At 37.7% G+C, this 17,027-nt stretch overlaps 1 protein-coding gene across 3 annotated transcripts in view; it reads left to right on the top strand.

Moving 5' to 3' along the window:
- CTPS2 (CTP synthase 2) overlaps positions 1-17,027 on the top strand; it is a 65,258-nt gene that overhangs the window by 15,371 nt on the left and 32,860 nt on the right. For all 3 annotated transcript variants that reach the window (XM_027689008.1, XM_027689010.1, XM_027689009.1), the window contains exons 11-13: positions 529-623; positions 1,444-1,506; positions 2,118-2,161. In XM_027689008.1, coding sequence (XP_027544809.1) covers positions 529-623; positions 1,444-1,506; positions 2,118-2,161 — 202 coding nt within the window. The remainder of the gene's footprint in view (positions 1-528; positions 624-1,443; positions 1,507-2,117; positions 2,162-17,027) is intronic.

Here is a 17,027-nt window from a genome sequence, read left to right as displayed (position 1 = left end):
CAAGTTGCAGTTGTTTGGTTGTTAAGTTAGGGTTATTCTTGTTTTGGTTTTTTGGATAGCTGCACTTTCTTTACAGTGCAGGTCAGTGAAAGGTGCTTGTAAATGCTGTTGACACTCTGCAAATGTCTCTGTTAAGAATCATTGCCAGGATTTCAATTTGTATTTGTAAAGGGATATTGTTTGTTGTCAAAATGCATTTAGTTTCTACATTATTGCTTAGAAGATGTAAAGTTTTGGTGTTGGGATCCTAGAGTAGTGAATATGTAGATAAGTTTATTTGAGCAATATGTATTTAAGCAGTCGGAATTTCACTGTGAAGCATGAGGCTGGTCAGAAGAGAATTGGGGTGGGTAGATGAAACAAATCTCCAAATTTAGAGTTAAATTCTTTGTATTCAGAATGTTCATACAAAACACGCCTTTCATGCATTGTGCTTGCTTGGTTGCCTCAAAAGTCTTCAGTTTTATGGATTTCCTCTTCTGGCTTTATTCTACATGTTGATTCTTTTATATATGGCTGTCATTACAGTGGCATTCTGGTCCCAGGAGGGTTTGGAATTAGGGGAACGGAAGGCAAACTCCAAGCTATCTCCTGGGCAAGATCAAAAAAAAAACCTTTTCTTGGTAAGATCATTAGAGTCAAATTACTGTGTTTTGCAGATGTATAGCAAGCTAAGTGATTTGATTTAAAAAAATAAAATTAAACTCACACTAGGGAAGGATTCTGTCTTAGGGAAGTACATGTGATGTTGTGGATACTTGCCATGTAAATAATGCCCAGGGTCGTAGTTGTGTACTACATCTGTATAAGGAAGGAAATGAAGACTATCCCTATTCCCAAGGTTTTACTTCTATGTTCACATTTTAAATAGAGAGTCTTTGCTTCTCATTGTAATTAAACCACTATAATTATATATGTTAAATAGTGTGCAGAAAACATAGGTGTCTTTGTTGGACACATTTGTTGTATTAGATTATTTTTGTTGATTTAATGGTATATTTTATTGTGGTAAAGTCATCTGGCCTGTAAGCTGAGTGCTATTTGTGTAAGTACCTCTCAAGTTTTCGTTCCTACTCCACGTTTCTTACAATTTTTTTAAGTGTCTGAGTAGCTGCTAAAGCAAACTTTGAATCTGGATGTACCCAGGCTTTCAGCTTCTGTTTGTCTTTGCAGTAATTATTGGTAAAATAGACAGGAGGAAAAAAAAAATCTTTGAAAGGGCTTAAAGCACGTAATTCTGTCACAGCTATTTGCAGTGTGCCAAGTTTGAAGTGTGAACTTTACATTGAGCGGCAACTTTTGATTTAGCTTTTTATAAGTCTGTGCATATACACTGAGTACTAAGATTTCAAAGTAGTCAAGTCTAAGACAGAAGAGCAAGTACTTAGTCAGTCCTGCTTTGTCCTGTTAAATTCTGGGGGTTTTGTTTTGATTTTTTTCTAGGAGTTTGCCTGGGAATGCAGTTAGCAGTTGTGGAATTTGCAAGAAACTGTTTGAATTGGAAAGGTGAGCTCAGTATGCTAGTGTGAATGTGATTTGCTTAGAAGAAATTTTATTCTCTATGTGAAATTTATGTCTATTACTAGAACTATTTACAGATCCTATGATTGTTAGATACTTAGCTCTTGCAGCAAGATCATTTTCAGCTATGTACGCTGTGCTACCTCTCTGTGCAAGGGAGTAGGAATTCTTTATTATGCAGATTGCTTGAAACCTGTTTCTTGATCTATAGCGTAGGAGAAAGTGTGCTTACAGTTCACCTCTAGTCTCTTTCTGAAGCGTGCAGGTGGTGAGGAGTAAAAGTGATTTTCTCACTTGCCTTCCTTAGCCAGAGTAGACAAACCACAACCACTGCAGTAGTAGTATGAAGAGATTTAGCTCATCAACGAATTTCTGCTACTAAGAGCTGATAGGAAAGAGTTTTGGAAAGAAGGAAAGGGAATGTGTGTGTCTGAGGTCATATGCTTCCTGTGCTTGCTTCAAAAGTGGTGCAGTATGTGTTTCAACATATGATTGTAGCTTAAATGCAGACAAGTCCTGAAATGCCACGGAACTGTTATGAGTTTGTAGTGCATGTAGAACAAATGTACTGTCTTTACTTTGAGTTTCTGTTTCAGATGCAAATTCTACAGAATTCGACCCAGACACAAAAAACCCTGTTGTAAGTACAGTTTTTCCTGCATATGTTTTGTGAACATACATCTTTTGTTAAAAAGGGAGTTACCTCTGTGTTAGTTAAGATCTATATATATATTTTTATATGGTAGGACATGAGGTGTTTTCTGCTGTCCCTATTTAATATTGTTTAATAGGCATTTTCTTTTGATAATGTCTTACCATTACCTGCTCACTTTTGTGAATTGCCTTAGCTTTACTTTTTTAATCTTTCTAATATTTTCCTTGGCTGTAAACTGATCCTAGGAGTAGACAATAATGATTAGGTTGGCTTTAGTAGGTAATAAAATATAAAAGGGAGCTGAAAAGTGTAGCACAAAGCTTTTATCAAAATATAAATTTATATAAAAAAGATAAGGATTAAATGGAAAGAATTTGAAAAATTCTTGTATTTCCTTTATATAAAATGCATAAATAATCACTACACCCCTCCTGCTGACTCATCTTACAGTCTTCCTTTTGACAAAAATTTCAGTGCTGTAGATCGAGCAGAGCTTTCCGCATCATATACTGATGGTAGAATTTGAGTGTAGTTCATCACATCGTCACTAGTAAAACTTGAAAATGATCAGTGAACAAGGGATTTAAAGAAAATGAAAAAGAACAGAAAAATGTAAGAAATAAAGTGGTATCTTGGTGTAAGATGTAAACATCTGTTCTAGTGACAAATTAAGTGGGTTGCTCATAGTGACCTACTGTTTCTATATGAACTTCCTTCAAAAGTGTTTTGTTGGGATTTGCAAGTGAAACTTCTTTTTTTCATGTCTGCTTAGTCTGAAATGTGCCAATAGGAGGGTTTTGAAGCATTTGACCTTTTTGACAAGATTGTTTATTTGCGTAGGAAAGATAACCTAGTCTGAACTTTTGAAGGTAAATTAAAGACCTAAAAGTTTTAGTGTAAGACTTGCTGCTAAAACTTCGTGGTGTTTGGAGATGTCCTCAGGTGAGCAAAGGTAAACTGTTGTGGCCTTGCCATCATGTAAGAGGTCTCTTCCTTCCTCTTTCTTGAATTTGTGCAAAGACGTACTGTTTCACTGGAGAGTTCAATTTCATGGTAGCAATATGTTGTAAAATGTGGAAGATGTTGAACACTTACTGTAAATTTTTTCAGTAGCAAGAAGGGAGTACAGAAGACTGATTCTGGGGTATCTTTGTTTTTAGAGCTTTTGAGTGCCGGTTTTATGTAATTGTAATTAACTGGGTGATTTGTAGTTTGCATTCAAGGACAAGTAAGGTAGATATGTTAAAGAGAAAGTTATGTGGACATAAAGTTAAGGAAATATTGGAATGACTGTATGTGTCATAGAAGATTAATACATTGTTTACAAGGGAGGCAGTATGCTTGCAGTATGTATAATGGATATTCTTTTGTTCTGAGCTGCATTAAGGTTCTGAAGTTGGTTATTACCAGTCATATTTCAGCATCTTAATCTGATCTTTGACATTTCAGTTCTGGACAAGAAACAGGTATAAATCATTCCAAGGGGAAAATTTGTACTACCAATAATTGTAACTGCTAAATAATCTGCCTTAGCAGAGTCCATCTTGTGCTAAAAACTGTTTAGATATTCTATATAATCAATAAAAATGAATGGAAGAGAAGCACATTAGTGAAGCTTGTGAAATATCTAACTGATGTAGATGTTTCATTATGCAAGAAAGTTATTTGGAATGTATCAGCACCAATAACATCGTGTGACACCACTGTATGCTAAGGACCAAAGCAGTGTACTTTTCTTTTGGTTTCTACTCCTTTGGAAACTGAAGGGGCAGAAGAAAGGTACTGGAGAGGCAATAGTTCCTTTTATTTTTAAGAAAAAGACAAAAGTTGAAATATGTAGCTTGGCGGGGAACTCGGGGCCACCATAAAATATGCAGCTACTTACATCCCTTCTTAATTTGCCAAGCATTCAGGTACTCAGAACTCTACTTGGCAAAGCTGATCGTTTCTTCTAAAATGCTTAGAAAATATCTTGGTCTTCTTTGCTTCCCTTTATCTGCATTTATGGAAGTTTGAACCTTTTTATAAGAAATAAAACCTGAGATTATCAAGTAATCGTGTACCTCAGAATTATGGAGAATCATAGAACCATTGAGGTTGGAAAAGACTGCCAAGATCATTGAGTCCAACCTTTGACCAATCACCACCTTGTCAACTAGACTATGGCACTAAGTGCCATGTCCAGTCATTTCTTGAACACCTCCAGGGATGGTGACTCTACCACCTTCCTGGACAGTCCATTCCAATGCCTGACAAACCTTTCAATGAACAAATTCTTTCTGTCGTCCAACCTTAACCTCCCTTGATGCAGCTTGAGGCTGTTTCCTCTTGTCCTGTCACTAGTTGCCTGGGAGAAGAAGCCAATCCCCACCTGGCTACAACCTCCTTTCAGGTAGTTGTAGAGAGCGATAAGGTCACCCCTGAGCCTCCTTTTCTCCAGGCTAAACAACCCCAGCTCCCTCAGCCACTCCTCACAGGACTTGAGCTCCAGACCCTTCACCCTGTTGTCCTTCTCTGGGCATGCTCCAGCACCTCAATGTTTTTCTTGTAGTGAGGGCCCAAAACTGGGCATAGGACTCGAGGCACGGCCTCACCAGTGCTGAGAACACAGGGACAATCACTGCCCTGGTCCTGCTGGCTACATTATTGCTGATGCAGACCAGGATGCCGTTGGCCTTCTTCGCTACCTGGCTACACTGCTGGCTTATGTTCAGCCCTTGTTGACCAACACCACCAGGTCGCCTGGGCAGCTTTCCAGCCACTCTTCCCCAAGTCTGGAGCATTGCCAGGCATTGCTCAGTAGGGAAGGTGAGGGAGGTACATGAGCTCTGAGTACAGCCCCTCAAGTTCTTGATCTCACCTTGGTTGATTATTTGCAGGTGGTGTTCCCATTAAGTATTCTTAAGCTTTCTCCTTTACTTTCTAGCCTTTTTGGAAAATAACGATGGATGAGTTGTTAGTGTTCTTTGCAGGAAGGTGGCTGTTCAGAAAAGTAATGCATTTGCTTGAGCGTAGTGCTTGGTATGAATTTTCTCATACCAGTGATAATTTGGTAATTTGGCAAATGATAATTTCAAAAATAACTCCTTTAAAGGGAAACTGTATAGTTTGTAAACTGCTAATGAACTGGATTCACTGGATGGACAAAGAGTTATTTGTTTGTTCCATTTCCCTCATCTTCCTCTATTATTAAAATTAAATTTTTTTTAATGAGCCTTTTAAATATTTTCTTTGTCAATTTTATTGCAACTGCATCTAACACTCCTGTAGAGGAAAAAAAAAAGACTCTTTCCAGAAATAATTGTAATACTTTTTTCTTTTCCTTTGATTTAAAAAAGCTAATTTTAATTGTGACCGTTGTTCTTTGTGACCTATTGCTCCTTGTATAGGATCATGAAACTGAATTTGTTGCACTGGATAAAATTGCATTTTCTATATACTCAAGAAATGAAGAAATACATTTTGCCAGTAGGTGACACTCTTAAAACATGTTTGTTTCTTGGTGCCCACATTTCCTATTCGGGATCTCTGTAACCTTATTGAATTCCAAAATTTTTAAGGTTGTCTAAGAGATATAAAGGAACATGTCCCACTCATGCAAAAGCACCTCCTAAAGTTCTGCGATGTACTTAGGTAGCTACTGTGGCTTAGTAAGCAAATATGCATGTGGTGTATTTAGTTTTGAAATTGAAGCATGCTGTTAATTGAGATTTTTTTTTCATAAAACAGAAAAAAGTAATAAATATTATGATTTTCTTCCAAGAAACAATATATTTCAGCAACTAAAGGGTTTTTTGTAAAAGAATGGCCTGGGACCCTGTTAGAACATTCATATCATGTCTAAGCATAATATTTTTTGAGGCTTCTATTCATGCATCACTGGTGTGTATGTTTATTCCTCATTTCAGGGAGGGAAAATTCAGGGATAGGAACCACAGTCATATGGGGTCTTGAATGCACTTGACAGACTTTGCAATTAATCTGAGTCTTTAAGTCCTTAAGTAACTCTGAGATCTAATTAATTTATCAACATAATGGAGGATGCTGGTGCTAAAATTCAGTCCAAAGTTCCAAGTTATCTAGCAGGATTAGTACCTAATCTACTGATTACTTGCCTTCAAAATTTTCATTCTTCTCATTTCTCTTCTTTGACTAATTTCTTCTTAAAGTAAATAATAATGCCCATGAATTACTTGTGGGAAAACTCATCTGTCACAGGAATCATGCAATGAAAAGGTTAAAGCTTCACCAAAGAAAGGTAATGAATGTTTTAGTTGCAAAAGCAATCCCTCAGTTTATATACATAATTACCTATTACAGGAGTAATAACAAAAAAAAGTAATGTACTTACATAAATATAATTTAATGTAATGTTGCAGTTATCATACTTGGCATTGTTACATTGTTACTGAAAATAAGTACTTCATGTTCTAAAAATTTGAACTGTTTGCCCTATGGCAGTGTTGTCTTATGTAATGATGAAACTGAACTGGGAGGAGTATTGGATGGTATCCACTAGGGAACACTCCTCAGATGGAATGCTATATCTTTCTTTTTGTGTGTTATAGAAACTGTGTGTTTTGAATTGCTCTAGAGGTCCAAATAATAGCTCAGGTAAAGCAGGGTTTGTTAAATGACACCTCAAATGTAGCGTGAAATAGAAACAGATAGTTCTGAACTAATTGCAAGGCATTTCAGCTGGAAAGTGTGGCTGGTGAATATGCAGGAAACACAGTACAGACACACTTCGTTATCTGTTAAATCTTTATTCCATATGTTTTAAAATAATAACAAATCTGTGGGTTTAGATGTATGAATAACGTAAACAAATGCCAGGCTCTTCTTCAATGCAGTGATATTTTTCTTGCAGATGCCTTACTGTCCTCTATTAGTTATCCTTTTTATAAGCATCACAAACTCATCAAAGCTGACACTTCCATCATTATTTTTGTCCAACGATTTAATTATGTTATCAAGTGAGAATTGATCCTGTTTTTATAGGACAAGAATTAAGGAAAAAGAAAAAGAATGAAATAAGTAGATTGCCATGACTGTTTCCCTATTAAGAATGTTGCCAAGAAGTGACACAGTCAGTAATAGTCAGTGCTACTTGAAGTAACACTGGTAGTGTTGTATTTACTAGTTTGACTGGTTAAACTAGAAGTACAGCTTGCTATTGTCTGCCAGAAATGTTAACAAAGAGGCAATGACCGTTTGGGAAATACCAAGTATCACTCAGGTGGGTTACTTCAGTCTTGTTGGGGTAAATTTGGAATGGACTAAACAGCAGGTGGAATAGCTGCATCATGTACACAGTCACCAATGAAAAATTAACATGCATGCCACCTACTCCTTTATTAGATATTAATTTGGGCCCTGCATGCACTATTTGAAAAGGTGTTGCTACTTTCTTTACTCTTTGGGCCAGGATCTGAGAGTATCTTTCCCTCCCCTTTTCCCCTCTTCATTAGGGATGCTGTATTCACTGTTGAAAAAATTTTGATAGTGTATTAAATCTAGTTTAGATTATTAGCTTCTTTTATATGTTGTGTCTGGTAAGAGTGCGTGTAACATCCTGATGCAATGAGTATTCTGATAACAACCCTGATCAGGCTAATTAAATAATATAAACCAAATTTGAAGTTATTATTTAAATTCTTGAAATGTTTTCTTTTTTAATACCTTATATCTATGTGTATTTTGTAATGGCCTGTTATATTTTTATGTTGATTTATTATGGTGCCATAAATTTTTGCAAACACACCAGTTGCTTGAAAATGTCTGATGTTCAGATAGAAAACATCAGTATTGCTTTTTCTGAACAGTTCCATTTCTGCATATCTGGCAAAATGGGTATTCTACTAAATGATCTCTAGCTAATATAAAACGCGTTATATTTCTGAATTTGCTATCACATTTCTATTAATTTTTGGCAATTAATTTCTAACATGGTTTTTAAGGGGAAAAAAACCACACCAACCTTTGTATTTTGTTAATAAGTCATTTCATATTAATTGAAATGACTAAATTGGATTACTGTAATTCTCAAAATACTGGATTTTTCTATTGGGATGCCACTTATTTCTAACGTTTAGCAAAAATTGCTTCTGTCAGCTATCCAAAACACAGTATTTAGGGATTTGTCTAGCAAAAGAATCTAAATTGAGTCCTAATGCAGTTCAGGAAAGGTTTGGCAGAGAATATATATGAAATCAGAATCTAGATTTTTTCCAGCTACAGGAAATCAGTGTTTCTCTAGACTAGTGGAATTTCTTTTCTTTATTTGGCATCTTTCCAAAATGGCAAACCTTCTTTTATTTTGTGATAGTGGGAAGGTAATCTAGATAGAAAGTGGCTGAGATCTCTTGCTTCTGAATGTGTCCTACTGTTTTACTTGATTTATAGATTTTTCTTCTCTATATTTTCTAGATTCAAGATTAATTACTTAGACTGAAACAACAAATATTTTATAAGACTCAGATGCAATATATTAAGTGAAATTTGGCTTACATTAAAAAAACAAAAAACAAAACCAAAACAAACCATAAAAAAACCTCCCCAAAACAACTTCTTAGATTTTTTGCATTTTGTTTCATAAATCTTTGTTATAAACTCCATGCTCAGGTATCTTTTTGGAACTACTGTTCGTTAAATGAAGTTTTATAAGGCAAACCTTATTTAAGAATTACTTATAGAGTCAGTGAAACCATTTGGGCACAATAATCTGCCTTGAACATCATTACTTGTATTTCCTTTCTCCTATCCATTTGATAGGAAGCACAGTAAATAAATGAGTGTAACTTACCTTCAGGTACTGTGCAAATTGATTCTGAAGTAGGTTTTTCAGCCCCCCAATGGACAGTGCACTGGTGCTGCCCTCCATTAAAGCATACTGGGTAAAATACTTCAGAAGGTTTTCATTGAGTAAATGTTCCATGTTTCTCAGATGTTGTCTTGAAGAATAACTGTAAACAAAGCAGATAATAGCAATCCTCAGAATTCAAAATACATCTGACACACTCTTCATTGGTTTACTAACCATGTGAAATGATTAATACTTAACCTAGATGAAAGAGTTGAGTTTTTTTCTGTAAAATTAGATCAACTCTGCCAAGAAAAGAAATTATCCAAGTTAGGTCCAAGGATTTGAAACACCCAGTATATGTTTAGGTTATGCTTACCTCACTCAGAATCTGGAGCTTTCAAATGTATTTGGCAGAAGTGAGAGTTTCAGATGGGGGTAACCTTTATAGTTGCTTGTGTGCTCCACCCTAATTATGAAACTGTCATTTGTCATTGAGTCAGTGCACTACTTACTGTGTTTTCAATAGTCAGAGGAATTAGGATACTTTAGCTGTAGAAATGACTAATTTTTTTTATCTTTGAAATGTCATCGTCCTCCACTGCACTTGATGTAGGTTTACTTGGTTTTTGTAGGTGATCCTGTAGAGGTTTTCTTGCTTGAATTTTTGTATTTTACACTTCAAGATGAACCACACTCAGAGAAGCTTGAAACAAACTCCTATGGGGATATATATAGCATTTGTTATTATAGTGGCCTTTTTGAAAATGGTAAATATAAATTTGTTTTAAAAAGATCCAGATAAATAACATATTAAGAAGCTACTTGCTCTCAGTGTGAGTAGATAGTCACCAATTACAAGGACACTTCTCCAAATTTTGTGCTGTTTCTTAGCACAGGAAAGTGATGAATTTCCTCTGAGATAAAATTTTGGTTGCTACTGTTCAGAATCAAAACACTCCATGATGTGAATGAAAGAAGACTGAAACATTCTAAATGAGAAAGTTGAATTTAAGGTTCTGAAATAACTTCTTGGGAACAGTTTCATAACTGAGTATTGTGTTCTGCAGGTTCTGAATATTCCATTCTGAATGTTCCAATTTATCATGTTCCACTGATGATCTGTGGGACATTTTGATATTCAGCCTGTGGTTGATGCTTCATGACCCAACACTGTTGATTTTGCAACTGCTGAGTTATTGGCTCTGGCTGTGGTTTCTACATGTGGTTTCTAATCTGCCTGCTGTCTGTTATGTTCATTTTTTTGGTGCTTAGTCCCAGGCCCACTAACTAGATTTTTCACCCTATCCATCACTTCTTGAGAATCACTCATCAATGTATCACTTAAAACTGAGCCAAGAGCTTTGTGGGTCTGTAGGAGATGGATGGGTTCAAAGGGATGTTTTTGGAACTGGAGGTGTATGGGTGTAGGATTCCACGACAGGTAAGCAGGAGGGAAGACCAAAGAAGACCAGGCAAACTTTGCTAGATGAATCATGTAGATATGCACCTTGCATTTAGCAACCCGTTTGAATTTGCTTGTACTCACTTCCCAAAATGTCAGGGAGATTAGAAGGTCCTCCTAGTGGGTGCTCAAATAATGGCCCATCTTCGTGAACGAAGATTTGGGGAAAGGTCTTTTACCTTTCCAGCCTGCGCAATGGATTTTTTAGGTGAGACACAGCCTGCGCTGAACTGAGCCCACCCTTTAATCCTAAGGTTCATCTGCCGGGGCCAAGCAAGCTTGGACAATGGCAGTGAGGTCCTCAGGACGTAGGTTTGTTTAGAGTGTCCTTCTCATAGATGGATGGCCACACAGGGCTAACGACCTCCATCAGGCCAGGAGACCGGGATTTGAACCCGTGGTCGCAGCAGTGAAAGTCCTGCACGCTAACCACTAGGCCACCAGGGGTCTCTAGAAGGTCCTCCAGAGATCACATAATTCATTCTTCCCTTTGCCCTGGAGTGGGGTCACCAGCGTTTATGTTGGCTATATGCTGAATGTATTCTTAAGTGCTTTAAATAATGGGGACTCCACAACCTCCTTGTCTGGTCTATTCTTTGTGGTTCCTTATCTTACTATTAGACTGTATTACTGTATGTCCACAAGCCTCGTTGCATTTAAGTCCTTTACTTCTCCTGTCTCCATAGATAGGGAGAAGAGACCTATCATCTTCCTTCTTAAAATGGCCTTTAACATCAGCCAAATTCCCTGTCCTCTTTTTTTTTGATACAGAAATCCTTGCTAGTTTAGTATTCCTTTGTGAGTCCTACTTCTTGGATTTGCTCATCTTTTCTTGACTTTCTTCAGTTGGTTCCCATCTTGAGGTGCCATCTCCAAAGTTATACTGCTTGTTCACCACTCTGGGTGCTCATGGTTTTTCAGATTTAAATAGTTCCTGAGGCATCAGGAACTGCTTTATCCCTTTTGGAAGTGGTGCTGGGAAGTGGTGTACCTGATCTATATTGTTGACATTGCAAAATATAAGTGTTCAAATTACTTGTCTTTGTACCTAAGCTACCTCCTGGAGTTGAAAATGTAATAGTAAGATGCTTAACAGGATGGAAAAATTGTGTTTTGAGGGATTACAACTCAAGGAATTCAGCACACTAACCTTGTTAATTTGTTAAGGGTTCATTAAAGAACACTAATTGCAAAATAGCATAACTAGTTCTACTGAAATATCTTCCCGTGAGAGACCGATGTCTGGAAATTTTGGTGATCTGCTGAAGAGTTGTGTGCCAAATCGGGGAGGAATCCATTCTCCTTAGGTCAGCTTTATTCACAAGGCACTGTAATCTAGAGGCTATCTGAATGTGAGACTGGTGGAGCTGGGATTTGTAGTTTGATCTCCTATCTCTTTGTTCTCTTCACTGTCATTTAGACTGCAGTGCCCTGCTCCAATAGTTTGTGTGGCACCTCTGAATTCTGTACTGGAATCAGCCCCAGAACTCAGTTTGACAGGTCCCAGTATATTGTCTTTGCCAGAAGACCCCTTTGTAGGACATCAGTTCTATTCTGAAGTAGGTCCAGCTTATTCAGCACAGCCCAGTAGTGGTAGAACTACAGATGTAATGAATTCTGGTCACTGATTAAGAATTTGAACAAAAGTAGGGGAACATACGAAGTTACTGTTGCCACTGTTAGATGATATGTGATTAGCAGACAGCAGCATTTATCTGTGCTGTAGAACACCACTTGAAGCTTTGAAGTCTGTGCAAGCTGACTCCCAGTGTAGAAGCTGGAGTCTAGCTTTGGTTACAGTGTTTTGCTGCTCTTTCTTGAATATATGAAAATATATTGTTCCTGCAGTTTATGACATAATTGAATTGGGTTTGCCCTGGGCTAGAGAAATCATGTTAGTAAGCACAGTAGCCTTTTGGAATTGACATTTTTATTGTAGCTTAGATACAAAGCCATTAGCAAAAAGAGAACTAAGTTGGTGATGTCTTGTAAGTCTGTTTAGGGATGCATGTCACGTGTCCCTGTGATGGTTGTGGGTCATTTTCTTTCAGTGATGGTGTGTGCAGATTCAGTATTCACTCAAAATCACCTGTTGGTGAGTATTGCCCTGATAAACTGGTTTGCTGGCATATTTGGAGCAAGCAATTCCAATCATATTGGAGAGTAAGAGAATACAACATGCAGGGATGATTGAAGTTTGGACACCACCGCTAGTGGTAGGAGGGGTGAAATTTATGGCATCATGGTCATGTGCATTTAATGATGGATGAAGTGGGGTGGTAACTCAGCTGCTGTCTCTTTTGCCCTTGTCACATCCTTCCTGCCAACCATTGATGTCTGAATGGTATGTGAATCTGTGCTCCTTGTTTACCTTAACGTGCTGGACTATAAATTGGGTTGGTCTACAAGTGGATTTCTGTGCCATTCACTGACACTTTTGGAAGGGACAGGGCACCTTCCACAGGGGTGGGGCTGTCACCTGAGGGCAGCAACTATCTCAATCATCCTGTTTAATCCTCCAGTGATGGGTTAACACCCTAACCCTCCAGTACTTTTCCAGCTTCTTTGCTGTATTTTATTGTAGCAGCACCACTGTTACTTGTATGTGAACCCAACTACTTTAAAGCTAGTTGAGGAATCTCTGTGAAGTTTATGTTGCACCCTGGCCACAGTGTTGATATGTCTGCTGTCAAGGTGAAGTTTACTGTAATTGAGAACATATATTTGTGGATGTTGTGCCTTTGAAAAGAAAGAGCAAGAGGTGGCTTTGTCCTTAGCATTCACTTATTTCTACTTGTATACTGCTTGTACATCATCTCTAGCTTCCATACATCTGTTACTAGCTCAAAGCCCTTTGTTAACTTTGCTTACTTTCTGGGGTGGAAGTGGAGAAAGATGATGGGACAATTGAAGTAAATTGGGCTGCATTAGGGACTCTGTGGAACATACTATTCCTTCTCTGATTTGCAAAGAAATCTTGGACAGGTGTCAAATAAGTTTGATTTCTTATTGAGTAAAGAAGCAGAGCAGAACCTGTGTAGAAGTAATGCTAATACAAAGAATGTGCATGTGTCTATGCTTATTTTAAAGTACCAATCCCCATGCTGCATCCGAAGTTAAATGTTGGATACATACAAAAATGGTAGTACTATTTATTTTTAAATAGTTGTTCTGTAAATAATTTGCAAATGAAGCAGTGGAGATGCAGGTGTCTGCTGCTACCATGGTGTGTGTTCATTTCTGCTGTAAGAGCTTTGGTGAGTTATGCAGAGAATCAGTGCTGCAACTGTACTCAGTCATCCTCAGACATTCTTGACCTATTTGAAAAAAGGAAAAGACTTTAAAGTTGAGATATTGAGAGTCTAATACATGGGACTTTTTTCAAGTTGTACGTTGGCAGATGTTGGGAACTAGCTCTGTAGTGCAAATAGGGGAGTTGTGATAGAACTTTTCAGTGCTGCCAGTTGGGTTCTTACTGTCAGGGTAGGAGGAGACAAAGGACTGACGGAGAGAAAAGGAACATCCAGTGAACAAACTTTCTGAAAAAATCAAATAGTTATGGGTGAGAAGTTCAGCAAACTAAACTACAGCGAATGTGGAGAACCTGGCATTTCTTTGAGGGATGGAACTGTTAGATGGAAGTTGGGGATGAGTTGTAAAATCCTTTATGTGTCACAGGTGATGCATTCTTTATATTAAAATTGCCATTGTTTGTAAAACCTCTAGTGGTGACATGTAAAAGGGTTGTCTCATCTCACAAATTACACTTGAACTATATGGGTTATCCTGACAAGAGTCTCTTGCAGGCCCTCCCTTGTGACATATACCTAATGGGATGTTGAAGGTGTCTCCCTAAACAGGACTGGGTGCGACTGCTGCAGGGATGAATGATTTAATAAGATGCATTGTTTGTAGTCAGCTTTAAATTGGTGATGTGTTATTCATTGTAGCTATATGTGTCAGCTGTTGCTGCCATACGGGCACATCTGGCAGCCAAACTATTATTTTGCTGAAACTCCCTGTGATGTAGATATTCTTCATTGCACAAGATAGTTTTGAGGGAGAATGTGTCTCAATAAGAGGTTTTATCCTTCCGCTTTGTGAACCTTGACTCGTGCAGCACTGCAATACAGTTGTTACTGCTGTGGCTGAAACTTGCAGCTAGTGTAATTGCTAAAACCCTAAAACCTTTTGTTCCATACTGAACTCGGATTTGTTTTTTGAAATGCTTAAAGTGATCAAAAATGTGTAAATCTCCATTCTGGCAAAGCATATATGGATTTATGGAGGAGGGACTTTTGTTGAGTTTCAGGTAGGGCAAAGGAAATATTAGTAAGGGACACTAGCAAGTTTGTTTTGTCTGTGTTGATATTAAGTCTTCTTTCAGCTGTCCTTTGACCCTGGAGGTGCCTGGACCCTCTAGACGTCACAGCTGTATCTAAGACCCTTTCTTCATCCTATAAACAAAATCTGTGAGGAGAGGTAGTATCGAATGTGTAGTTCATTTTCAGAGCATTTTTTCTGCTCTCAATGATGCAATCTGATGGACTGTTCGAAAGAGATCTAGAGGTGCACCTAATAAACCACATGGGCACATGATTCAGGAATTACATGGCACTGAGATGCCTAAATCTCACAGTGTGAATATACCAATAACGAACTCCTTTATTCAGCTTTTTTTCTTGCCTAGAAATAGCTATAGTCTCTTTTCATGCAAGTTCAGGACTACTGTCTGTCAATGTAATAATTCTAGTAATGAGTCAGGAATGACATACCTGTTTGCCTTGATCCTGGAAGGATCTAATCCATTATGTATTCTAATAGTTTATTTAATATGATTTAATGGACAGGGGCCTGATACGGTATGAGTTAGTGATGCTTTCTTTTAAAGGCAGCCTGCAGCTTGAGATGGTAAGGTGACATGATAGGATAGTCCTGATTCTCTTTGTGAGCATGTGGGAAAGGTAGGGAATCCTGGGTTCTGGCTTCTCTGTCTGAAACAATTTTGCCTTTTATATTAAACAGCAGGAGCTGAGAGAATGAGTACTTTGATGTTTTGACCATATGGACCAGCGGGCACTCTTCTGTGGGTGTCTTTGTACACAGGGTAGGGATAGTGGGCCCTCAGCACAGTTAACAATGCTCAAGCCTCTACAAATCAGGCACCGAGGTCTTTTATCAGAATTGTGCTGCAGTGACCCTTTAGGTCACTCTGAACCTGCTGCAGCTGTGCTGACCTTGCTGCTGAAGTGGAAGAGTATTATTGAGACAGTGCCACAATACTGAACTAAAGGTTTTTGTGTTAGATAATGACCATCTGCATTCCTCCAGGAACAGGTAAGTTTGGGGAAAACAGCACCAACCATGAGGTGTTCTTAGGGAGAAAGAAATGGAGGTCATTTTGCCAGGCTTCTTTGGTAGAAACCTCTGAATCGTTCTGTTCAATTTCTTTACCTTCAGCACTGTGTAGATGGGTCAGCCTTGCTGGCCTGGTCAGACTCAGCAGCACAAAACGGGGAGGCAGAGAAATAAATCATGTAGTGGTAAGAACCTTGGAGCTCTCTCTTTGATTCAGAAAAAGATGTGCTTACATGCACCATTTGAGCTCCAGAAGTTACTAATTCTGTCAGAAGTCTGAAAGTGAGCCATGCCATGTAAAGTCAGACTATTAGTGGTATTCTGGGGAATGTTTCATTATCAATGTGAAACATAAAAAAAATGATGCTACAGAGTAATGGCTTTACCTTTGACATAGAAATCCCTCATCTGTTAGCATTTTGATGTATCATTATCTAGATATAATAGATGTTTGCTAAATTATTTCCAAAGGAAGACTGTCAAAATGACCATGAATAACTTTCAGTTCTCTCTGATATGAGAATTTGGGACAATGGAAGCAAAAGGCTGCTAGAGAAGTCTCCCCTGTCTTCTCTTTTGACCAAGTCAAGAGTTAATGTAGAACATGAGGGAAAACCAAAGATGAAATCAGAGGGAACTAATGAGGCTTATGAGAGGAGTAGCTGTTGTCTGACTAATAGTATAGAGCAATGGGTTGTTTATTTTATAAGTGACTATGGCCTATTGAAAGAAACTAACCTATTGTTACTTAACAAAAATTGTAGTTCAGAAAGGGTATTGCTTAATTTTAGATTTTCTCATTACCTATTTTGATTACTAAATCAAAACCAAACTATAATAAGTTCAGTAAGTAACAGCAGTAGTAGTTTGGAAGTTCTCAGTTTACACAAATGCATCAAATGAGCAATTTATAAACATCTGTAAACCAGAACTTTGAAGAGGTAAATTTACATTTTGTTGTAAACTGAAATTAACAAATTATCCATGTCAGTCATAACTCACTTCTCAATTGTGCTAGTGAGGAAACCAACTATCAATTAAGTTGAATTCACCTTGGAGCCAGTTTCATCTATTTTAGGTTAGTGACTATTTTCCCTTCAAAACAAAAGGACTTAGCTTTTTTTCCTTTGTTTTTTTTCCCTGTAATGGACAGGAGTTCACAGCTAAGTTGTAACAAATTGGACCTTTAAAAAATTTCTTAGGATTCAGAATCAAGAGTGGAGAGA

The sequence above is a fragment of the Neopelma chrysocephalum genome, unplaced genomic scaffold (assembly GCF_003984885.1).
Source record: "Neopelma chrysocephalum unplaced genomic scaffold, ASM398488v2 Primary Assembly neopelma1_76, whole genome shotgun sequence".
In the NCBI taxonomy this organism is placed as follows: Eukaryota; Metazoa; Chordata; class Aves; order Passeriformes; family Pipridae; genus Neopelma; species Neopelma chrysocephalum.
Note: the sequence above shows the minus strand (reverse complement) of the source record. Positions and strands in the feature narration are given on the sequence as shown.